The sequence below is a fragment of the Pangasianodon hypophthalmus genome, chromosome 5, assembly GCF_027358585.1.
Source record: "Pangasianodon hypophthalmus isolate fPanHyp1 chromosome 5, fPanHyp1.pri, whole genome shotgun sequence".
NCBI lineage: Eukaryota > Metazoa > Chordata > Actinopteri > Siluriformes > Pangasiidae > Pangasianodon > Pangasianodon hypophthalmus.
In genome coordinates, this window is record NC_069714.1 from 26573925 (window position 1) to 26600228 (window position 26304).

Below are 26304 nucleotides of genomic sequence, written 5' to 3' on the forward strand. Positions count from 1 at the left end.
TGCTGATCTTCATCCAGGAGCTCCGTGATTTAACATCAGCGTACATTGGCATGACTTATCACTCAAAAATACCCCGAAAGAACAGTCTCCTTTTTCCTCCCAATAAAAACGGTGCATGAGCCGGTCGATATATGAGTCTGGAGTCTGATTGACGGTTTTACAGATATTTTAAGCTCTTTAATATTAACAGACAGCCCCCCTGGAAGCCCCGCCCCTTCCTCCATCTCTCATTAGTGATGTTTTATTCCGTGTTCTTGTCCCAACTCGTTTTTTTTTCCTGCTTGAAAGGCATCCTCGCTTCTATCAGCGTAAATGGAGAACGTTTTGAAATAAAACGCATCAGTGTGTTCGACTTAGCTACCATTAGACAAGTCAATAGTTAGCGTCAGTAGCTATTTAATAGGGATACAGCAACATTTCCACTGCCAAAAGGGTCAAAAACAGCACTTTTCACAGAGTTTTCAGCTGGAAGACAAAAAAAGGAAATAATCTAACAGTTCTTTTGCGGATTCTTATTATTTTGCACAGATAATAATTCATAATGGAGTTGCAGGTGGACATTTTCAGTCAATCTCGTATTGTGCATGATGTGAGAAACCAGAATACAGTGTTAGATTATGCTTGAACATGGAAATTTGGAAAAGAAAAACACTTACGTGGAATATTTACGCAGCATGCTTATGTCCTCATGTCCTCACTCTGTAGGGGATGATTGGAAAATCTCGGCTTTTCGTACAGACTTGTAGGAGTTATTGATTTGAGGCTTTTGTGGTTACTGACAGACATGTTGTAGTGTGTCTTCTTCGACATGCTTCTCACATAAACACACACTTTGTTGGTCCTCAGGCTAAGGTCAGAGGTCAAGATGATGTGCTCAGAAGAAACGAGCTCCAATTTGAGTGCACTCGAGTGTAGCAGTGACGTGTGTGTGTGTGTGTGCGCGTGTGTGTGAGCTTAATTCCATAAATTTGGATCCAGGGTTTGGCTTATATCTGTTATAAACTCTGTAGTTTTTACAACATAAAGTCTCCTTTTTCATTCTTAACTGATTTAATTGGACAATTTTTCATTATTCAGACTGAAATAAAGTGTAAAGCTGCAGATAAATAAATACTGAGACATTTTCAACTTTGTAAAATGTTCAAAAATGGCTTACAATTTAATTTATAAATGCCTTCCTTCTTCATCAGAAGAATTTGTTGCTTTCAAACCAAATTAACTGTTCATTCAAAAAATAATAATAATGATAACTCTAAATTCATGTGCAATAGCTCATGTTTTAAATCTGATAAATCATTTAGCAGTCATTTTTATTATTTGATCATTTCTTATGTATTAAAATGTCTATATCATGATGTAAAATGAGGGGAAATAAATATCCAGACAGGTTTTTTTGGTCATTTAATCCACTTCCAGTGTATATATCCACTTGAAGTTTACACACCTACTGTCTTTCCACTTTATACTTAAAAATAAGAACAGATAAATATGTATTTCTAAACACAACAATGTGTTTAAAAAATGAAATTGAATAGGGATACTTATATTCAGACTGTATTAAAACTACATGAATAAAATACAGGTTAAATAAAAAGGAATAAAATAAAGTTGTAGATGCTGTGAGAAGTTTAGTGCAGACTGTAGGGTGTGTTACTGTTGCGTGTGAAGATTTAACGCACCGAGTAGCGATCCTGGTTTCTCGAGCTCTCATTGATTCTCTCAGTGTGATGAGCGTCTGCTTCAGGGCTCGGGCCTCATGGGCCGTTTGTCCTGGAGTTCAGAGGGAGAAAATGAAATGGTGTACTTAGCACAGAGAGAGAGAGAGAGAGAGAGAGAGAGAGAGAGAGAGAGAGAGAGAGAGAGAGAGAGAGGGCTGTAAAGAGACAAATGATGCTCACTTATGTAGCTGTAATACACACTAATGGCAATGAAGGGAGCAGATGGTGACGTTCTTTATACACACACACACACACACACACACACACACACACACACACACTTTGTATGCTTTTACTCTTTCCTTGATGCCTCTCTCTGTCTCTGGGTCTGTGTGTCTTTCTTTCTTCCTTCCTCTCATTCTTCCCTCCTTCCTCTCTTGCTTCCTTCTTTTCTTACTTGCTTCTATCCTTCCCTCCTTCCTTTGTATCTACTTTGCATCTTTCCTTCCTTGTTTCCTTCCTCTCTTGCTTCCTTCTTTTCTTACTTGCTTCTATTGGTCCTTCCTTCTTTCCTTAGTATCTTTTTTGCATTCTTCCTTCCTTCCTTCCTTCCGTCCTCGCTGCCTTGCTTCTTTCTGCTCATCTTTTCTCCTATTCCATCCTTTCTTCTTTGCTCCCTTCTTTGCTTACGTGATTCTTCTCTTCCTTCCTTCCTTCCTTCCTTGCATCCCTGTTCCCTTCCTGCTTTCCTTCCTTCTTTCCTCCCTTCCTCCTTCCTTCCTTCCTTCTTTCCTCTCTTCCTTCCTTCCTTCCTTCCTTCCTTGCATTGCCCCCTTCCTTCCTTTCTCCCTCCCTTTGTTGCTTCCTTTCTTTCCTCCTCCCTTCCTTGCTGCCTTGCTTCTTTCCACTCAGCCTTTTTCCTTTTCTGTCCTTATTTCCTTGCTTCCTTCTTTGCGTACTTGTTTCTTGCCTTCCATCCTTCCTTCCTTCCTGTCATGCTCTGAGGTCTGCTCTTCAGACCTCAGTGACACTTAACAAGTCCATTTCTTTCTTTCTGTATGAGGGAAGTTCTTCTTTAGATACAGTTTGTATTTAAAACACTAGTTCAGGCCCAGTATGCTTCATCCTGTTGCTTTTGGCTGAAAAATCACAGGAGATACAGTTCAGGCATGTTCTGAAAGCACCATTTTCCCTGTGTTTAATGATAGACACATACTGCATTTTATATTCTGAATATCTGAAGATTTCATTTCACAACAGAAGGAAAAAAACACACACACAAAAAAAACAAAGGCTTACTAGAACCCAAAGGGTTGAAGCAGTCATGTGGAGATTAATATTATATGCATTAAGGGTGCCACGCTTTTGACCTGAAGGCCAAGCTCTGTTCTCTCATCCTAAAGAGATTCCCTTTTTCTTTCTCCTCCCTGAGGCAGAGTTCCCCTTTTCACTTCCACATGCCTGCAGTTTGTAGAGATGGATGGAGCATTAGGGCGGATAATGAGGGAATCAGTGACCTGTTCACAGGCAGAGAAAAGCCCAGCCATTTAATCTCACACACAAGCTTCAGTGTGTTCAGGGATGATTTAATTAACCAGGCTGTCTCTCTGAGCGTGCGAGAGAAACGGGTAAAATAACGTAAGCCGTGATGCTTTATTAATTGCCGTGTCATCTTTAAGAAGACATCGTGAAGCCTTGAAAGTGTTTCCAATTATAAGTAACTTGTAAACTATTAGGCAAATAAAAAAACATATATATATAACGTATGTATGTAGGTTTGTTGTGTAGGTTAAAAGCAGAGGGCAATGCGGATAAAAAAAAAAAAAAAAATCTCTTCTAAGCCTGAAATATGGCACATAGCGCTCATAACTTCCTTCAGTTACAACACACACTTCTGCAGGAGCTGAAAACCGAATGTGTATAATTACACTGTGCCAGTTTAATATTTAAGCATGTGTGTAACTGTGTGGGATTGTAAATGTGTCATAATCAAAAAACACAATTATTCACTATCACCACAATTCCAACTCCCTCCATGCTGGCGAGAGCTCTACAAGAGCAGAACCCAGGTCCAGTCTCTGTGACTTGGTCCGATTACACAGCCAGGGTTACATCTGTGAGCTCTGGCTTCTTTGCTTTTATTTTATATAAGCAGTCTCATTCGCCTTCATCTACAATCGTCTTCAAGCCTCGTGTACTTGGTGTCTGAATGTTTCATCAGCTCACTAATCCAGCGCTGGAGTGAATTCCTGAGCATCTGATCTGATGATGGATGACGTGATCAGATAGATTCCCGCTGTGGTGCGGTGTGTGTGGTGTAGTGAAATCGATACGCTGATGGTGTTGTCGTGACGTTGACGTGTGAGTGGACGTCTTGTGGGAGCAGAGACGCCTGCCAAGCTTAGCACCTCCACTGCTCCGAGATTTGAATTTGCGTAAAAAATAAATCAGATGGAGATATGATAATTAAAGGAAGGAAGAATAAAACTAAATGCTTCACTGGAGTGGAAAAGTATCCATATAACTTCCTAATGGGTGGTTTTGTTTCTCTCCCCCCCAAATACATGATGGCCTAGTGGGTGTCTGTCCCAGTCTCTGCATACTAGTGTACTAAATAGACAAAATAGTACACAATCTACACTAATCTAATGATTTCCATCTGCATTGTAATACTATTTAGTAAGATAGTATGCAGTTTGGCTCGTGACCAGAGGAAATGTCATTGTAGTTGTTCAGCATCACTTACTAAAGACTATAGATAGCATACAAACATCGTTTACATGCTAATACAGTTTATATTACACATTTGACTTTTCTGACATCTGGATGGGACGAACAGATCGTGCACTGTCATAACATCTGTCTGTCCCATTATTTGGTTTGAGGCTGGTGTTTATCTCTGAGGGTTTGGATGATGTAGAGTGTAGTGTGAGAGGTGTTGCGCGTGTGTGTGTGTGTGTGTGTGGATGTACTAATAGTACTGATCAGTGTTTGTGTGTCTCTGCAGAAGGAGCTGTGTAACATGATCCTGGACTGCTGCGCCCAGCAGAGAACCTACGAGAAGTTCTTTGGTCTTCTGGCTGGGGTGAGGCTCATATCTTCCTACTCCACCTGCCTAACCATTTCCCACCATGTTTGTTTATTAACCTGCCTGCCATTTTTACAAGTCTATTTAAGTATCTGTCAAAAGGAGATCGTGCCTTTTCAGTGGCTGCTCCACAGCTTTGGAACAATTCGCCACCCTGTATAAGAACTGCACCAACATGTGCTGATTTTAAGTCTCTTCTTAAAACGTATTTATTTACTGTTGCATATGGTCATAAGTAAGCGCAGTGGCGTAACTGTAGTGTACTATCTGTTGCTGTGTTCTATGTTTACTTTTGTATTTTTGGTATATGCTTAAATTTTGTACAGCACTTTGGCCAACAGCTGTTGTTTTAAATGTGCTTTATAAATAAATATGACTAAATACTCTGACTATTTAACAGCCTGGCTGTGTACATGTCTGTCTTTCTACCCGCCCGGTCTGTTTATCTGTTTATTTATCTGCTTTTCTGTCTGCCATTCTGCTTTTATTTTTTAACTTCTTGCTCTGTACTTGTCTATTTAAACACCTGTCAGTTCACCTCTTTACTTACCTACCTGTCTGTCTGTTTATCTGTCTACTTACCTACCTGTCTATCTGTTTATCTGTCTACTTACCTACCTACCTGTCTATCTGTCTACTTACCTACCTGTCTGTCTCTGTCTGTCTGTCTACTTACCTACCTGTCTGTCTATCTGTCTACTTACCAACCTGTCTGTCTGTTTATCTGTCTACTTACCTACCTGTCTGTCTGTCTGTCTACTTACCTACCTGTCTGTCTGTCTGTCTACTTACCTACCTGTCTGTCTGTTTATCTGTCTACTTACCTACCTGTCTGTTTATTGCCCTGCCTGTCTAGATATCTGTCTGATTACCTACTTATCTCCGTGTCTGTTGATTTATCTAACCTATCTATTTATGTATCTATTTATTGATCTATTTACCTAGATGTCTGATGACCTACCTGCCTACATGTCTATATTTCTCTGCCTGTCCATTTTACCTACCTGTCTGTCTGCATATTTATCTACGTCTTTTTCTCTACCTGTCTATATTTTATCCTTCTTGCTATATGTCCTTTCATCGTTCTGTTCATCTATGTCCATCTATATACATCTCTACACTCGCAGGGGAGGAAAAAGTTGACTCTAAAACCCTGTGTTCTTCGATCTTTCCCTCTGGGTGAACCGTTAAAGGTTCTGTATAGACCCCCTGCAGCAGACGGTTTCCCTTTCAGGAAAGATTAAAAGTACACTCTCATTAAAAAGCTAGAACCATTAACCATCAAAAAAAACCCTTTTTTTTTTTCTCAGAGTATATTTATGCCTTACAGTTGCTACTTGGTGATTTTATTTCCATGTGGATCAGCAATATCCCAGTTATTTCATTTCTAAGGTTGATGTTTTTCTCTGCTGCATCCAGAGAATTTAAAACACTTTTGAAAAAACAAAGCTGCTAGAAATTCGGTGCCTAGGGGCGAGTGTTTTATCACATAGGAGACATGCAGATTTTTTTTTATTACAGACACCACACTGAGAGACAGCGGGATTCATGTTTCACTTTTTTATCACTCGTTTGTCTGTGTCTGTATCTATCTGCGTAGATGCGCTTATGAGCTTCACTTTCTTTCCATGCATCCGTCTCTTCTTTCCTCCATTTAGCTGAATGGCTCCAGCCTGCAATTCATCTCATTATCTATTTTATGGCCTGCTCTCTGTCTGTCCGTGTCTCTGATGTTTATTTCTCCCTCTCTGAATCTCCGCAGAGGTTCTGCTTGTTGAAGAAGGAGTACATGGAGAGCTTCGAGGCCATCTTCCAGGAGCAGTACGACACCATTCATAGGCTGGAGACCAACAAACTGCGCAACGTGGCGAGAATGTTCGCACACCTCCTCTATACAGACTCCATCCCGTGGAGCGTGAGTGGCGTTGATCATTTTCAGCATTCAGTTCTGCCTAATAATCCCCTTAACACATCCCCTTAAGCTAACTAAATGACTCATCACTTAGTCACAAAGATGGTATTGCGTACAGCATAGAAGCATTTAACTGCTTTTTTTTTTAATCATAATTACTTTGCCTTGAAGAAAGAAAAAGCAATTTTTTGGTTGCTATACTAAGTCATATACTGTCTTTTTTTTTTTTAATGCTTTGCTTTGAACTGGTCTGTAATTCCCCGCAGGTTCTAGAGTGCATGAGAATGAGCGAGGAGACGACGACGTCCTCCAGCCGTATTTTCGTCAAGATACTCTTCCAGGAGCTGTGCGCCTACATGGGGCTTCCGAAGCTCAACGAGAGACTCAAGGACACGTGAGTTGCCCAAAGATGGATTTGTGCATTATAAGTGCTCTGCTCAGGAACACACAAACAGCGTATAAACGCTAAGTGTGTAAACAGTGCTGTTTCGTCGACAGGACTCTGCAGCCGTTCTTCGAAGGCCTGTTCCCTCGCGACAACCCGAGGAACACGAGATTCGCCATCAATTTCTTCACCTCCATCGGCCTTGGTGGACTCACGTAAGAAACTCCTGTTTTCTCTGTAGGCCATGTGCAGATGTTTACATCTCTCTATACCAGGGGTGTCCAGTGTTATCCGGAAAGGGCCGGTGTGAGTGCAGGTTTTCATTCCAACCAAGCACAACCAAGCACCTGAGACTATTGAAAGCCAAGATCAGCTGATTAACCAGGTGGAATCAGATGTGGCTCCTGCTTGATTGGAATGAAAACCTGCACCCACACTGGCCCTTTGTGGATAAGATTGCACCCCCCTGCTCTATACCACGATAATGGTAACCTTTTACAGGGCAGTTCCATTCAAATGTCAAGCTTAGAATGGAAAAATAAAGTTGCCGTTTAACTGCTCTGATTAAATGTCATCACTTGCCATGCGAACATGCAGCCTAATATTGTGTTAATAATCCAACTGATAGCGCAGTGAACTTAAATTCGAATAATGTAATGTGATTGAGGTCAATCCAAATGAAACAAGGTGGATCTGTTAATGAAATTGGAGAAAAAATAGCCTTGTAGCCAAACCATCATGGTGTCTGCGAAAAGAAGAAATAAATAATTGGGAAAATTGATGGATAGATGACAGGAAGGACATTTAAATGACATTTTGATGCAGAATGGTACTGGATGCAAGATTCGCTGCATTGTGATGATCTCCAGAATGCAGTGTTGGCTAGAAATAACATAAGTAAGGAGTAAAACATTCGGGGTCATGCTGTTCTGGTAAAACGATCAGCGACAGGGTTGTGTGATGTGGCCTGAAGTTGATTATTTTCCAATAACAGCATGTCCCCAAGTAATTTGTTGCTCTTATAGTACAGCAATTTGCCAGCAATTGATTTGTTTAATATTTTTTTAAGAACATCGTATACTTTTTATTTGTATATAGCTTTGTTTAATTATTTATATGATTATATTGCCTATTAACCTTAGTGCATAATTTATAAGCTTGAGAAAATCCTCAATATTTGGTTATGGACTAAACAGTTTATCAACATAGTGAGAAAGTAATTCATTTTATGGAAAAAGTTATTTAAAAAAAGTATATGGGCTAATAAGTAAATACTAATACTTCATCTTTTTAAGAAAAGAAACGAATACAAATATGAATAACACATCTAATAATGCCTTATGAATACTTTATGAGGTGAGGTCAGGTCTTGAATTATTAATGCATCATGTATTAATGGCTTATGAACATGTAACATGATGTAATTTAAAAAGCATTTTGAATATGTAAAGTTTAAATTTGAAAACAAACATTATTGAGCACGAGTGAGCTTAAATGACTGTTGGCTTCAAAACAAGACAAGAAAATTATAATATATACAGATATCTCTCAGGTTTTTTTTTTTTAATGTGTCTATTATTAATATTATACATTTTGTATATCATGAATCAGAATCACCTTTATTGCTAAGTACCGTGGGTTTACATGTACAGGGAATTTGTCTTGATGTACTGGTGCTTAGTAATAACAGTAAAATACAAGAAATCAAAATAATATTAATAAGGTAAACATTGTAAGGTAAGGTAAGAAACTAAAAGAGAGGAGAGAGTTATGAAATGAGAAGCATAAATATAAAGAAGCTATAAAGCTATGAAAACTATGAGCATAAATATAAAAATATAAACATTTAGGAAAATAAAAATATAGAGACATTAATTGTACATTAGTGCAGGATGTGCAAAAGTGGGCCAGTGCAAATGCTCACAGTTTGAAGTAAGAAGGTGCAGTGTAGCAGTCGGAGTTGTGTGTGTTAATGTAACGCATATGAAACAGCAAAGTGGGGTTTTTCGTTAATGTCCAGGGAGGCGGATAAGAGACCATGGTGGATCCTGTGTATTGTTGATGAGGCCAGGGTCTGTCGTTTAACCTATTATAATAAAATAGGGGTTCTGGTGCACACCTACTGTTAGCTAATCTCTAACGTATGCTCTCTCTCTCTAACAGAGATGAGCTAAGAGAGCATCTGAAGAACGCCCCTAAGATGATCATGACCCAGAACCAGGATGTCGAGTCATCTGACTCTTCTTCCTCCTCCTCGTCCTCATCATCAGATTCCTCGTCCTCGGGCAGTGACAGCAGTGACTCGGATTCCTCCAATGACTCAGATGACTCGTCCAGCAGCTCCGGCTCTTCTGGTACACACTAGTCCCCCTCTCAGTACACTAGCTCATCCCTCAGTATACTAATCCCTCCCTCAGTACACTAGCTCATCCCTCAGTATACTAATCCCTCTCTCAGTACACTAGCTCATCTCTCAGTATACTAATCCCTCTCTCAGTACACTAGCTCATCTCTCAGTATACTAATCCCTCCCTCAGTACACTAGCTCATCCCTCAGTATACTAATCCCTCTCTCAGTACACTAGCTCATCTCTCAGTATACTAATCCCTCCCTCAGTACAGTAGCTCATCCCTCAGTATACTAGTCCCTCCCTCAGTACGCTAGCTCATCCCTCAGTATACTAATCCCTCCCTCAGTACAGTAGCTCATCTCTCAGTACACTAATCCCTCCCTCAGTACACTAGCTCGTCCCTCAGTATACTAATCCCTCCCTCAGTACACTAGCTCATCCCTCAGTACACTAATCCCTCCCTCAGTACACTAGCTCATCCCTCAGTATACTAATCCCTCTCTCAGTACACTAGCTCATCCCTCAGTATACTAATCCCTCCCTCAGTACACTAGCTCATCCCTCAGTATACTAGTCCCTCCCTCAGTACACTAGCTCATCCCTCAGTATACTAATCCCTCTCTCAGTACACTAGCTCATCTCTCAGTATACTAATCCCTCCCTCAGTACACTAGCTCATCCCTCAGTATACTAATCCCTCTCTCAGTACACTAGCTCATCTCTCAGTATACTAATCCCTCCCTCAGTACGCTAGCTCGTCCCTCAGTATACTAATCCCTCCCTCAGTACAGTAGCTCATCTCTCAGTACACTAATCCCTCCCTCAGTACACTAGCTCGTCCCTCAGTATACTAATCCCTCCCTCAGTACACTAGCTCATCCCTCAGTACACTAATCCCTCCCTCAGTACACTAGCTCATTCCTCAGTATACTAATCCCTCCCTCAGTACACTAGCTCATCCCTCAGTATACTAATCCCTCCCTCAGTACACTAGCTCATCCCTCAGTATACTAATCCCTCTCTCAGTACAGTAGCTCATCCCTCAGTAGACTAATCCCTCCCTCAGTACAGTAGCTCATCTCTCAGTATACTAGTCCCTCTCTCAGTACACTAGCTCATCCCTCAGTATACTAATCCCTCTCTCAGTACAGTAGCTCATCCCTCAGTATACTAATCCCTCCCTCAGTACACTAGCTCATCTCTCAGTATACTAGTCCCTCTCTCAGTACACTAGCTCATCCCTCAGTATACTAATCCCTCTCTCAGTACAGTAGCTCATCCCTCAGTATACTAATCCCTCCCTCAGTACAGTAGCTCATCCCTCAGTATACTAATCCCTCCCTCAGTACAGTAGCTCATCCCTCAGTATACTAATCCCTCCCTCAGTACACTAGCTCATCCCTAAGTATACTAATCCCTCTCTCAGTACAGTAGCTCATCTCTCAGTATACTAATCCCTCTCTCAGTACAGTAGCTCATCCCTCAGTATACTAATCCCTCCCTCAGTACAGTAGCTCATCTCTCAGTATACTAGTCCCTCTCTCAGTACACTAGCTCATCCCTCAGTACACTATACTTATATATATATATATATATATATATATATATATATATATATATATATATATAAATAATCATGAACATATATATATATATATATATATATATATATATAAATATAAATAATCATGAACATATATATATATATATATATAAATAATCATGAACATATATATATATATATATATATATATATATATATATATATATATATATATATCAATCATATAGGAGAAAGATTGCAGCAGATGAGAGATCAGTTTCCAGAGGAAAAGGAAACATGAGAGTCTATGAGTGTATCATTTCCTCCTCATCATTTACAGCCTGTCAGGTGCTCAGAGATGAGGGCAGGTACTCAGTTACTTGTAGCTTTAAAAAACAGTGAATAGATTTAGAAGAACACAGCAGTAAGGCGTGTGTGTGTGTGTGTGTGTGTGCACGTGCTTTGTGTAAAACCCAACTCGCTCAGACATCTTGTGCTCATTAATGGTATGTCTAAATGGACATCAGGACACACAAATACACACAAAGATTTCTCTTCTTGACTGAGCATTAGTGTCCAGCTAATGATGATGAAAGTTGCTCAGTAATGGACACAAGATATGCTGCAGTTTTCTCACTAACACACACACACACACACACACACACACACAGGAAAGCTTTACAGTGTTGACCTGGTTTGAGGCTGTCAGAGCTCACTGGTGTAATTCTAAAGGGAATTCAGCAGCAGGCTCTGTCACCACACACACACGCAGACGCGCACACACACACACACACACACACACACACACACACACACACACACACAGAGCCTGAAACAGGTTCCATTCATGTCCTAATTCAAAACCTTTATTGAGTGACCTTGTTTTCCCCCCTTGAATTTCCCTCAGTTTCTCCCAACATAATTTATAATACATGAGTGATTGCCAGGTCCATTCAGATTCCATCTTTGCTGCATCATTACATCAGTGCGATGCAGGGAATGTACAGTTCCTTTAAAACTTGCTTTCACAAATTCAAAATTAAGGCCCCTGGAAACTTTTTTTTTCCGTAATTAGCTTCTTACTGCTAAAACGTGCCAACACACAACGCACCACACGATGACTTGACTGAAGCACTGTGGAGTCGTTGTTCCTGTCCACTCTTCTAGCACTAGCACTAATAGTTTTCACTAATTCTGCTCTTCCACAGATTCTGAATCGGACGCGAAGCGGAAAAAGGCGTCCCAGCGTGGAAAGAAGCATAAGAAGAGTTCTAAACATGGCTGTCCTCCAGAAGAGAGACAAAGCAAAAGGGACCAGAGACGAGACAAAAGCGAGGAGGACCGTCATAGACGACAGGACAAATCACGAAAGGACTCGCCCGATAAGCGAGAACATGCAACAAAATCTTCTCCTAATGTGCGAGAGCGTGGGCGAAAGGATTCACCAGAAGTGCGAGAGCGTGGGCGAAGGGATTCACCAGAAGTGCGAGAGCGTGGGCGAAGGGATTTACCAGAAGTGCGAGGGCGCAGGCGAGGAGACTCTCCTGATGTGCGTGATCGCGGGCGACGAGACTCTCCTGATGTGCGTGATCGCGGGCGAAGGGACTCGCCTGATGTACGTGATCGCGGGCGACGAGACTCTCCTGATGTGCGTGATCGTGGGCGACGAGACTCTCCTGATGTGCGTGATCGCGGGCGAAGGGACTCGCCTGATGCGCGAGAGCGGGGGCGAAAGGACTCCCCTGATGTGCGAGCACGCGGGCGAAAGGACTCGCCTGATGCACGAGATCGGGGGCGAAAGGACTCGCCTGATGTGCGAGCACGCGGGCAAAAGGACTCGCCTGATGCACGAGAGCGTAGGAGAAGGGACTCGCCTGATGTGCGAGAGCGCGGGAAAAGGGATTCACCCGATGTGCGAGATCGCAGAAGAAGGGACTCACCTGATGTTCAAGAGCGCAGAAGAAGGGACTCACCTGATGTTCAAGAGCGCAGAAGAAGGGACTCACCTGATGTTCAAGAGCGCAGAAGAAGGGACTCACCTGATGTTCAAGAGCGCAGGCAAAAGGACTCCCCCGGTGTGAGAGAGCGCAGGCGAAGGGACTCTCCTGTTGCGCGAGAGCGTTCACGAAAGGACTCGCCTGACCGGGGAGAGCGCAAGGACCGGCAATACAAAAACAGTGAGAATGAGGACTCGCGCAAAAACAAGGACACCAAAAGTGACTCGCAGAGAGAGAGAGATCGCCGGCGCAGCAGAGAGAAAGAGAGATCAAAGTCAAAATCACGTGAGAGAAGCAGCAAGGACGTGTCTTCCAAAGACTCGTACAGGAACGGAATGGAGCGGGAGGACAAGGAGAACCGGTACAGGGAGTCCAGGAGGAGAGAGGACAGGAGTGTGGAGAGATCGCCCAGGAGACGCAGATAGCCCACGGCATGAGAGATATCAGAGTTAACTCTGGATGACGAAATGCAGTGTTACTGTACAAACTAGCAGTGCATTGTGGGAAATATGGACGGTTTTAGATTCTCATTGGACCATAGAAATGTGAGGAAGTTGTTTGTAACCTGGAGGATATTTTGTATTTTCTGAATTCCCTAAAAATGTTTTGTGTTTATATGATCATTAAAATAATTGATTAAACGACTGGCTTTGGTGTTATATTTGGAATGTGGAAGGGATTTATTAATTTGTTTAGTGTACAGCTACGTTTACATGCAGCGGAGGAATAAACAGCACCAATCACTTCCTGGGTGGATGTGTTTGCATCACTACGGATGTGACTATAAAAAAACGCGGCTCTGTTAGGTTCATTTTCACACTGTGAAAGGTTGGATGTAGGCGGAGCATCCTTCTGAGGAAGAATTCTGCAGGACATGAATTCTTCTTTTCAGCAAGGACACTCAGAGGTTTGCTATCAGATCTGGATATAAACATAAATATGAGCACACTTGTATGATTACATTAAACCATTCAGTGAGCCCTTGTTCCTGTAGATGGGGGCGGGCCATCCTGGAAAAGCCCACGCCCACCATCATACAAACATTTTGTCATAGGATAAAGCTGAGCTAATTTATAATGTACTGATAGTGTACTGATTTCTGAGAACTCTTCCCAATAAAGGGTCACGTGGAGCCAAACCATGCCAGTAAAATAAATAAACGCCCCCTACGGTATAACAGAGCAGGCCGTATTTCCTTTAGTTCATCCTTAACTGCCTAATTTTGTAGCATGTTTTACACAATTAACATGATGAAGTGTCAGCCTTGTCTTTTTTCATTCAAATTTGTTTGGAATTAAAAAAAATATATATATCTAAGACTGCTGTCTAGCTTCTACGTCCTGAATGGGACAGCCTTTATTCTAAAAGTGCGAAAGGTTCCCAAAAATATGCAAACAAAATGTTCCGTGTTAAATATTGGTATGTTTATTCCCTTGCTTTGTGACAGGAAAAATAATGTTGAGCCTGCCAGACACCCGTCTCTCCTGTTCTTAGTCATTCTGTAAAGAAAACGACACACAAACCAGCGCTGTCACTTCTGATCTGACGAGCGCTGACGCTGATGCGTCCTTTCTGCCCTCCAGGAGCTCGGAAAGAATACGGCTGTTCTTTAATAAAGCCTTCGTTCACCTCTCAGAGGGTAAACAGTGAATGACTAACCTAGAAACGCGTCCTGCCTTTGTAGGGGTATGTAATGAGGTGTAGATTGTCCTTTGTGATCACGCAGCAGCCAATCACAAGCTAGTTAGAGTGCTGGATGTGGACAAGAGAGCAGAGGCACTGTGGATTGATGGATAGTCAGGTAAATAGACTTCAGCGAACCAGTGGAAGTCATTTTCAGTGTCTCTGTTTGAGACTTGTCCCCTATTTGGTTTCAGAGTTTACAGCAGTAGATACTGCAGATGAAAATGTTCAGTCTTTTATACTTTTTTTTTTAAACTATGAGCCAGTCGGCAGCATGCCTCGTTTTTACAGCTCTACCGTCCAACAGAATTCAAAGATAAATAGAGGAGTAGACACTATTGATCTCTATGGTGAAATTTGTGTGCAATACAGAGTATAAAATGCATAAAACAAGTGTATTATGGGCCAGCAGGAAAGTAAGAATGATCGCCTACTCGAGCCGTTCACATAAACAACCACATAAAAAGGAATGACGGTTAAACAGACGTGACTGATCCTCCATGGGGAAAGTAGAACATGAAATAAAACACTGAATATATAAAATTGTACCTAGTAAACAACCTCGGAAGGAGGGATGGATGGAGAGATGGGAGAATGGGTGATTAAAAAATGATCAATAGGAGTATGATGGGTAAAAGTGGAATAGATGGATGTAAGGATGGATAAATGGAAGAAAGATCTCTGATCGATGGGAAGATGAATCAGAGGATGAAAGATGAATTAAGTGTAAGGATAAATGAATGGAAGGATAAGAATGGATGGAAGCGTGGATGATACATGGAAGGATGAATAGGAGGAAAGACGATAAGTGGAAGAGTTGATGTGAGTTTTTGATATGGAAGGAAGGATGGATGGAAACGTTTACAAAAAATGAATAGACAGATGGAAGTGTTTACAACTGAATAGATGGATGGAATAGATCACAGGAAATTAATGGAGTAAGAGTTTACGGTAAATTGGTAATTGATGGGTGGAAAAGTTCATGTTGATGGATGAAAGAGTTTACAATAAATTAATAGATGGATTGAAGAGTTTATGATAAATTAAGTGATCGATGGAAGTGTTTACAATAAATGGAAGAAGGAATTTACTAGTTTACTATAAAGAGAAGGATGGATGGGAGATCAAATTGGTAAAAAGTTAAGAGGATGGATGGATGGATGGATGAATGGATGGATAATGGAATCATCCTGCATGATGGATGGATGGAAGGATGATGAAACTTGCTACACTGCAAAAATTGTTCAGAAATGGTTTGAGGAACATGACAAAGAGTTCAAGTACTAGACTTTCCCTCTAAATTCCCCAGATCTCACCAAGATGTTAGCAGCAGGTCCTTTAAGTCCTGTAAGTTGCGAGGTCGCGTCTCCATGGATCGGACTTGTTTGTCCAGCACATCCCACAGATGCTCAATCGGATTGAGATCTGGGGAATTTGGAGGCCAGGTCAACACCTTGAACTCTTTGTCATGTTCCTCAAACCATTCCTGACCAGTTTTTGCAGTGTGGCAGGGCGCATTATCCTGCTGAAAGAGACCACTGCCATGAGGGAATACCGTTGCCATGAAGGGGTGTATTTGGTCTGAAAAATATTTAGGCAGGTGGTACCTGTGAAAGTAACATCCATATGAATGCCAGGACCCAAGAATTCCCAGCAGAACTTGTCTGATCTCTTCTATCCCTTGGAGGTCTGTGCTGGCCTAAGCGACAATTTCTGCACATATCCTACCCTTAACGAGATAATTTTTATTTATAATGGAGGACGATGTCCTGCTCCCAGTTCACCCTGATTTATTTGAGCTTTTTCAGAAAATAACCAATGACAGGATGGTGGAGTTACTGTTACCATTTTGATTTTCTTATAACGTGTATTTTCTATAAATAGCATGTGTGTTATTGTTCTTACATCACAGCAAGGTACCAAAGAGTTTTAATCTATTAAAAACCATCATTCTTTTGTAGTTACATTTAATGTTGGGGAATGTCTGTGAAACAGTTACTATAGAAACCATAATGGATTAGCACGAGTGCCTTAATATAAATGTAAATATTAATATTAATGATGTGCCTTGCAGCTAGAACAACTCTCAGAGCTGCTGTTATAGAAAAGTGATCAACACCTTCTGACCAATCAGAATTGAGAATTCAGCAGCATGGTGGTATGCTGCAGGTAGAAAATAAATTCCATGTACACATAGCTCTGCATTTATCTGTGCAGCGTAGTATTTTTGTAAAATGTCTTTTATTTATTTGTCGAATTGTGTTGTGATGCATGTTTGGGCAGTTCTTGTATATTTGGGAAAGAGTCTGAGACTTTCTTTTTTACCTAGAATAGACTGGTGGAGTGGAGAATAGATGATAAATGGGTGATGGAGTAGAAGGGAGAAAAGATGGAAGATTTGTGGAAAGATGGATGGATTATAGAATAAAAAGGTGACTGAATGGATGGAAGGAAGAGTGAATGATGAATGGGTGGATGGACTATAAACTGAGAATGGAGATGGAAGGATGAGAAAGTAGAACATAAAATTGATGGGATGGATGTGAGAATGGGTGATAAATGGGAGGACTGATTGGTGGGAGAATGGATGAAAATGGGTAGGGTGGAAAATAAACTGGGAGAATAGATCATAAATTGATAGAGCAAAGATTGATGGATGATAAACTGAAGACTGAATAGATGGGTGAATGGATTCTGAATGGATAAAAGAACAAAGGAAATGAAGGAAGGATGGATAGATTGATTATTAATAGATTAATAAAAGGATGGGACTGGATGGATGTAACCATGGAATATACAATAGGTAGAAGGGTGGAGTTATGAGTATATTAATAGTTAAAGCTGGAAGGATAGATGGATGGATGGATGATAAAGTGACAGAACTGAAAATAGGATTGATGGATGATAACCTGATTGAAAACAAGGACGGTATGATGGAAAAAATATCAAAACAAAGGCTGGATAGATGATAGACTGATAAGAACTGACAAAATGATAGATGGTTGGATGGATGGATGGATGGATGGATGTGAAACTGATAGAACTGAAAAGGAGAGATGGATGGATAAACTGATGGAACTTACAAAAGGATGGATGGTTAGTTGGTTGGATAAATGGATGGATGATTGAGAAATGAAAAAAGGATAGAATTATGGATGGATGATAAACTGATAGAAGTGAAAAGATGGATGGCTGGATGGACAGATACATAACTCCATCTGAAAAAAAGGATAAACTTATGGGTGGATGATAAACTGATAGAAGTGGACAAAATGGATGGAAGGATGATAAACAGATAGAACCGAAAAGCATGAAATTATGGGTGGATGGACGGATGACTGATAAACTGATAGAACCAAAAAGAGAATGTAATAATGGATGGAAGATGAACTGATAGAACCAATAAAAAGATGGATGGATAATAAACTAACAGAACTGAAAAAAAGGATGGAATATGGTTGAGTGGTGACAGAATAAATAATTGGATGAATAAAAGAATGGATGGATGGAATAAATATCTATAGTAACGTGTTTAATCTGCACTAATCCTGTTTATAATCTCTGTCACTTTTTTAACAGACTCTGGGTTGAAGTCTGTCGTGCGGTTTATCAGGTGATTGAGAGAACGAGAGAGAGAAAGAGAGAGTTATTTATCTCAGACTGCTTGTCTTAACGGAGAAACTCAGTTGCTCCGTCATCAGTCAAGCACAAACACGTCCATCACTCGTGTGACTCTGAGCTGCTGATTGTTTATTTCTTTTTGTTGAGAATTTAGCATCCACTTTTTGGCTAGTTATGTTGAGAATTTATCATCCCAGTGCTGAATGTAGCACTCCATTAGCAGGAGTCTCTTTTGGAAACAGGACTCAGCCGTTCACAGCTATGTGACGATGTGTGTGTGTCTGTCTCGCGGTTCTCACACTTCTTTTTCCAAGCTCTATTTAGGACACAATTCCTATTCAGTGTGCTGCTTGTGGTTTTTAAGCCTCAATCTGCAAGTAACTCTAACTTCAAATATGCAGTTGTCATGAACCAGATGTTGCTTCTGGAAAGCTGATGGATGGATAGAAACGTGTAGGGAGGACGTGTAGTGTACTTCAGTAATGAACACAGTGGTCAGAAGGTTCTTGAGAAAGCAGGATGTTCCGCTGAGGAAAGAATGATGCTGAAAACATCCTGTTTCTCATGATACTCCATCATTTTTATTAAGTCAAGGGAGATTTGGCTAAAGCAGTGAAAACATAGAATATAAACAGGGACAACAATCCCGAAGACTTTCTAAGCTGAAATCCTTTAGGGGTTTAACAAAATGCCACTGTCTGTATCTGTATCTGTTTAGTGCTCCAAATAGCTGTGTCTGTATTTGGATTTAAGCCCGAAGTGGGTGTGGCCTAAATTAGAAAAGTTTACCATTCCGACTCCAGAAACAGGGGAAGAAACCCAGAGGTAGAAATGTCAGCAGTGTCAGTCAGGGCCGGAGTGGGACGGATTTTCAGCCCGGGAAAGTCATCTGAGTGATCCATGCATGTGGCCCACACACTCACTTGGGATGTCCACGATGCCAAATCCACAGTTTAATCCCCTTGTGTTGTCTTAAGCATCAAAATGACCCACCACTATGTTTAACAGCAGAGAAAACAAGTGGTGTCCACTGATTACATGCAGTCTTTCTGCACTGTGAAGAGGGAAAACCAAGATTTTCACAAAGTTTGTGATGAATGACAGGTTGTTTCTTCCTGAAAAACAGATTTTGGTTTTAAAATTCAATTAAGCTGCTTTGTTTTAGGGGTTTAGGCAGGTCATTTTTGACCCTTAGGACAAGGGGAGTATACATAATGTTAAAACTACACAAGGGTTAAACACTTGTGTCTATTTATTTTAGTAAAAGATATTGCATCAACTACAACACAAATTAAATAAATATATACAAACAAAAAAAAAAAAAACAGGCCCAAAATTTTAAAAAATCAACTTACAAACAGTTTAAATAGTGAACAATGAATGAATAGGCTAATGAACGGCAAGATAAAATAGAAAACATAAAAATAAAGTGCAGGATTTCTGAACACAGGTCATTTTCATCTCTTTGGGATTAGGCTATCCTGTGACAGTTTTAACACTAACAAATCAGTCATTCATAAATATCCCAAAAAGCAAAGCTTTGAAAATTCCTTTATGCTAAAATAACTAAACACTAAACTGAATGTAGCTTGAAGCTGAAGGAAAGATCTACCATTGTAACTCATCAAGCTACAAGCTTCTCCTAATTTAAAGCAGTAAATTTATATTATTGCACTGGGATGACTGTAAAACAGTCGTTGCTAGAGTAGCGTGTATAACCCTAACCCTTTCTCTAACGCCTTTCTTTTCTTTAACCTGGCCTTTTCTGTTCCTCACTTCATTTTTTGCTATCCATATTGATTAAAGGCTAAGAGGGCTCTCTGGTCTCATTCTAAACCTGTACATTTGTCATGTGACCAGCCTGGTATCAATCAACCAATTGGGCATCGCAGATGGCCACTCTCATTGCCTCCTGTATGAGGAGAGGTGTGTGTGTGTGCACAACTTCCTGCAACGTACGCTGCAAAAAGTAGTTCTAAATTATAACATTACCATTAAATTAATTGCATCACCATCCCACGGCCCACCAGGAATTCTTGCGATTAGCCACTCTGGCATTGGTGTCAGCATGGTGTGTGACAGTTCCTCAACCTCAGCTACATCACTCGAGTTTATAATCGCATTTATAGCATTTGGCAGATGCCCTCATCCAGAGTAACTTGCATTTATCTCATTGATACAGCTGAACAGGGTTAAGGTCCTTGCTCCTGGGCTCAGCAGTGGCAGCATGGCAGTGCCAGGATTTGAACTCACATGGGGCTTAACTAGAGATATCCATTTAAAAAAAAAAAAAAATAAATAAATAAATAAATCCTACTCATGCAACTATTATTTTTGTTTATACCCACCCACAATATTGTATGACAAATTTAGTTGGTTCTATTTCCAAAAATATATATAAACAAACCTAATTTAATCTAAGGATGAATGAATGAACACTGTAAATGCATCACGCAGTATCATATTACGTTAATGAACATGGGCTTTCTTTGTCCCGTGAGTTTCATATCTGACCACACCTGCATAAAAGTAAAAACCTCCCGCTCACACAACATTTCAGTCCTGATGCATGTTTCTAATCTCAACCAGATGCCCTGTGATCTGTTCTGGCAAGCTTTCTTTTAAAAATAACTAATAGTATGCCTCCTATTCGTATCTGTATTTATCTGTTTAGGATTATCTGTTCATTCCGAATAAAGTATGTGGCTACATCTCTAAAATCCATCCATCTCTCCATCCAAGTACTCTGAATGAAGGCTTCGGTTACTCGAGTTCTCCAGGAAATCAGACCACCAGATGACTGGAAAGCATATGCTCATAATCATAAACATTTATTCTGTAGATGACTTAAAGTACTAAATGTTTTTTTAATTTGCTTTGTAAATTGTATGTTATCAGTTTATTCCTTGCTATATTACTTGTCTAAAGCCACATATAGCACTATATAAAATTCTGTTGTTCGCTTCTGTAATGAGTGAACCCATTGTTCCGGGTACAGACTTCAGTTTCACCGCAACCCTGATCATGATAAAGAGCTTACTGAAAGTAAATGAGTGCGTGGGACAGAATACTGCAAGCATTAACTTCTCATTTTTCAGACAACTGGACATCAATTTCAGTGCCATATTTGGGAGACGTCCATGTTTTGATCCACATAAGCTGGTGTTAAGCATGGATTCGAGTAGACGAAGGAAATCTACCTGTGAATATGGTATCATTGCCTCCTCATGTCGAGTTTCTGCACATGTTCTCCCCCTGTTCATGGGGGTTTCTTCCAGGTTCTCCGGTTTCCTCTTACCTCCCAAAAACATGTCCGTAGGTGGATTGCCTATGCTAAATTGCCCCTAATGAGTGTGTGTGTGTGTGTGTGTGTGTGTGTGTGTGTGCATGGTGCCCTGCAATAGCCTGCCATCCATTATGTGTTAAAGTTCACTAAAAATCTTTACTTCTAGTCACATGATGTAACATAGATTGAACTTTCTTTCCATTTCTTTGGCAGAATTCAGCTCATTGGTCCTTGAATATAAGTAGCCCAACTTGTTTATTTTTCCAGGCTGCAGTGAAGATGGATGGATTGATGTGTGTGTGTGTGTGTGTGTGTCTGTGCGTGTGTGATGTCCTTCATGTCCTTGGCCCGTCCCTCACAACGGAACTTCGCGTTACAGTAATGATACTATTCATCACTGACTTAGTTGGTGGGATTTTGGATTAACCCATGCTGGGCTAATGGAGAGATGTGAATTACAGTAGCATGAAAAAGTGCTTTGCTGTGAACTGCACTTATATAATTTCTGCACTGAATGAGAGCTGTGAACCGCGATCAGTTTCTCCTCCATCTTCCTCATCTTAAGCTTGACGTGTATGACTCACCCAGGCTGTTTCCTAAAGCCTGATGCACGTACACGTCAGTGTACATTCAGTCAAATATTTGTCTGTTTGTTTTTTTTTTAATTACAAATCAAATTCTTTGGTGTGAGCTGACTGTATATTCTTTGCTTTCATTGAAATCAACAGTAGTGCTGCATTTTTTGATGGACACCAAGAAGTTCTTGTGAATCATAAACCCCAAATCCAATCCTAAACCCCACCATAAACTCTAACTCCTATCATAAACCCCAAACCCGATCCTAAACCCCACCCTACCCCTAACTCCAATCATACACCTCAAACCCAATCCTAAACACCATATACTCTAACACCAATCATAAATCCCACCCTACCCCTAACTCCAATCATAAACCTCAAACCCCCAACTCCAGTCACGAACCCCAGACCCAATCCTAAGCCCCACCATAAACTCTAACAACAGTCATAAACCCCAAACCCAATCATAAACCCTGCCCTACCCCTAACCCCAATCACAAACCCCAGACCCCACCCCACCTCTAAACCTTAAGTTCAACCATAAACCCAAACCCCAAAACTCTATCGCCCATCATAACCCCAACCTTAAACCTCAACCCTAAATCATAACCCCAACTCTAAACCTTAACTCCAACTCCATACCCCAACCCTAAACCATAACTTCAACCATAAAACCCACTTCTAAAACAGAAGTCCAAATCTAAACCCATGGTAAACCCTAACTGCAATCATAAACCCTAATCCTAAACTCTAATCCAATCAAAAAGCCCTAAACTTAAACCCCAATCCTAAACTCTAACTCTAGAATACAACACTAACTCTACATCCTGTGCCAAACACATATCTTAAACTCTAACCCAAGATTATACTTGCTTTGAACTATGTGTACACATATGCAAGATGGCCACCGTATATGTCATTTTGTGTGTGATTCGTGCATGTCTCAAAAAAATGTATGCACCCTATGCACATGTTGCAGTTCCATTGTAAACAGTGGGGACGGTATGTGAAACAACACGAAGGCGCTTCTCAGTGCCAGTTTCTTTTGTTTGTAAGATTAGAGGAATATTCTCTCTTTTGACGCAATGAAATTGGTTTAATAATCTGATATACCATCTACACTGGTGCCAGTGCTGCTATTTCTGCCATGCTCTCAAGAGACACGTTATCAGAGCCTCCTCAAATTCCACCAATTTTACTGTTTACCTTGTTGTCTGAAATCAGAGGACATGGTCAAAGATGATATTCTGGTCCTGGCGAGGCATATTTTGAATCTGACCTTCTCCCCAGTGGACAGAGTTTTTAATCCTTCCTGTTTAAATCTGCCATAGTGATTATATTTAAACCCTAGGCTTGTTTTAGTAGCTAAGTTCATTTAAGTTGAATCTTTTGGTTCATATAAATGTGGAGACTCTTTCACAGAGACAAACAGCTAACTCTCTTGGCCTTAGTTTAAAAAAAGAGTCCAGAAAAGGCTTCACACCATTTTTTCCCTCCATGATGCTAATATTTTTCACACCACTACATCTGTCCTCACTAGACTGTTTCTGAAGACCAGATGAATTCCTGTTATTGGGAAGCTGATCAGTGTTGCCAGATTCAGTAATTCCCTGCCCACTTGGGCTCATTTTAATCACACTGAGCTGAGGAAATGGCCTTGGGCTGATGGATCTAATTTGGCAAAGTAACTGTTTGGGCTGGTATTAGACCATGAAAGGTTGGCAACAGAAAATCCAATCTGGCAAATGTGCATCTGATTTGTGAGTCCCAGCGCTGTGTGGAAGATTAAAATGAATTTAGCTGAATGAGTGTCTGCAGTCACGGTTTGGTGATTTTTCCACTCTAATACCTAACTTGCTAAAAGCCGATCATGAACAGATTATTTGAATTAGCTGTTTTAGATGCAGCAGGGCAGAAATATGTTGTGCTCCAAATGCTACAATTCTTGTCTAGTTAGTGTTTTTATTAGCATGAGCAATTTATTGTTAATTTTTTTCTGCTAAGATCACCTTGTTAGACCAACTTGTTCATGTTCTTCTTTTTTTTTTCATCACTAATTTCGTTTTGGATAAAATTAGCATTAAAGGCTGAATTAACAACCTAGAAATGCCCTTGCAGTGTTGGGGAGTAGCTAGCTATAACTAGTGAGGCTGCTAGCTTTTGGCAGCGTGCTAGTAGATGAGCTACTTTCCAAATAAAATAGCTTTTCCAGTTATCTACTTAAAAAAAATTCAAACTAGGTTATAGCATAGTCTAGCTAGATATTTCCAGAAACTAACTGACCCAATATCAGTGGAATGAGCCCTCTTTGTATCTTTTGCTTTTTTGATTATGGTCGATAACGTTAATGGCTTCTTACTATAAGTGGTTTAAGATCTTTGTTATGGGATACACTATAGTACCTTGTAGCTGCTTTCTCAAAAGGTATAGTTTGGCTGTAACTTGGCTGTAGCTATTGTAAATCATAAGCAGCTTTACGTTGAGAAGTTACAACTGCAAAGTAGCTTCCCATACTGCTCACTTATTTATCAAAGCCTAAAGTATTGACAATATTAACATGATCAATGCTCTGTCCTCCACACTAATATTTATATTTAGCAAGTGTTCATACTAGTAGGTCAGCCAATTTAGGAAATGTCACAAATATTTGCAAAGATAGAACTGGTTCTGACAAGACCTGATAGCTGTTATTTCCAAATGATTATATGGTCTTAGCTGAGGTACTGCCAGTAACCTGATTCTGTGTTCTGTAGATAAATATTAAAGAAAATATTCATTAATAGAGAGCATTACATTCTTGAGGCCGATTTGACAACGTTGAAATTCCCTTACAGTGTTGGGGAGTAGCTAGCTATAAGTAGAGATACTAGTAGCTTAGTGGCAGGCAGTAGCCGAGTTATTTTCAAAATAATGTGCCTTTTCAAGTAACTATCTACTTTTTTTAAACCAATTAGCAGTGTAACACAGTGTGGTAAACTGTGACCTGGCAAACTTGACCAGTATTAGAGGAGTGAGCCCTATCTGTATTGGTTACTTATTTGCTGAGTGTTATTTTATAGTTGAGTAAGGTTGCTATCAACCAAGGGGGATACAAACTTTTGCACTGCCTGTAGCTAGTGTACTGTCCCAAACAACAAGTTCTTTTGTGTTTTCTCAGCAGCTGTTACTTGTTAGAATGAATACTAATCAGAATGGGGATACACCACTCCAGGACCAGAGTTGAGATGTTGTGGAGGAAGCTTTGGCTACCATTCGCTATAGGACGTGTTGAGTGAGGGTGGAGTTCAGCCTGCGTCCTTGAAACCCTGTGTTTAAACTCTAAAATAGAGCTTTAGTGGATGACCACGACTGCAGCGTGCAATTAGGAGGCTGTACACCTACCGAGGAAGAAGCTCACCACAGCATCACACACCAGTCTGGTTTGATGAGATAGCAATTTTTAGATGGAAGCAAATTAAATAAGTGCAAACAAAAGCAAATGAACTCAGTCCCCCTTATCGGTTTGCAACAAATCAAACACACATTAATTGTTGTCTGTATGGAGATTGTTGCGTACAGACTGAAGTGTTGGATTAGTACTGGATACTCATTTGTGATTCTTTGCATCATATCAAGAGAACAGTGTTTGTGTGTGTGTGTGTGTGCGCATTAATAATAATCAGTTACGGCTGGTTGTGATATTAGATGAGAGGCTAATGCATTATATCAAAAGGTCTCATTGGTGGCATAATAAGAATGATATGGGACATAATATCTCTCTCTCTCTCTCTCTCTCTCTCACTCAAACACACACACACACACACACACACACAAAGACTAACACGTAGCTTCAATCATGATTTTTAAGTGTTTCAAATCCGTAATGTTCTACTGGGATCATACCATGTTTCCTCTTTTTGTGTAATTTATACTTTGTGTAATTATACTTGTAATTTGCCGCCTTCCTGGTTTGATCCTGAGCTTGAGTTACTGTCTGTGTGCAGTATCGCATGTTCTCCTCATGGATTTCCTCCTGGTTCTCTAATTTCCGATAAATGGATTTGGATATGCTGAATTTCCCCTAGATGTGAATAAGTGTGTGAATGTGTGTGTATGGTACCCTGTGTGTGTATGGTACCCTGTGATGGACTGGCATCCTATCGTTCCCGCTTTGTGCCCAGTGTTCCCGGGTTTGGCTCCGGGAAGTGTTTACTTAAGATGAA

General features: G+C 40.4%; 1 protein-coding gene across 1 annotated transcript in view; it reads left to right on the forward strand.

The window, feature by feature from the left end:
• Positions 1-13575, forward strand: part of cwc22 (CWC22 spliceosome associated protein homolog) — a 39772-nt gene extending 26197 nt beyond the window's left edge. Inside the window, exons 16-21 of the mRNA XM_053234294.1 lie at positions 4666-4743; positions 6509-6661; positions 6925-7052; positions 7157-7258; positions 9207-9397; positions 12146-13575. Coding sequence (XP_053090269.1) covers positions 4666-4743; positions 6509-6661; positions 6925-7052; positions 7157-7258; positions 9207-9397; positions 12146-13359 — 1866 coding nt within the window. The 3' untranslated portion in view covers positions 13360-13575. The remainder of the gene's footprint in view (positions 1-4665; positions 4744-6508; positions 6662-6924; positions 7053-7156; positions 7259-9206; positions 9398-12145) is intronic.
• The last annotated feature ends 12729 nt before the right edge of the window (positions 13576-26304 follow it).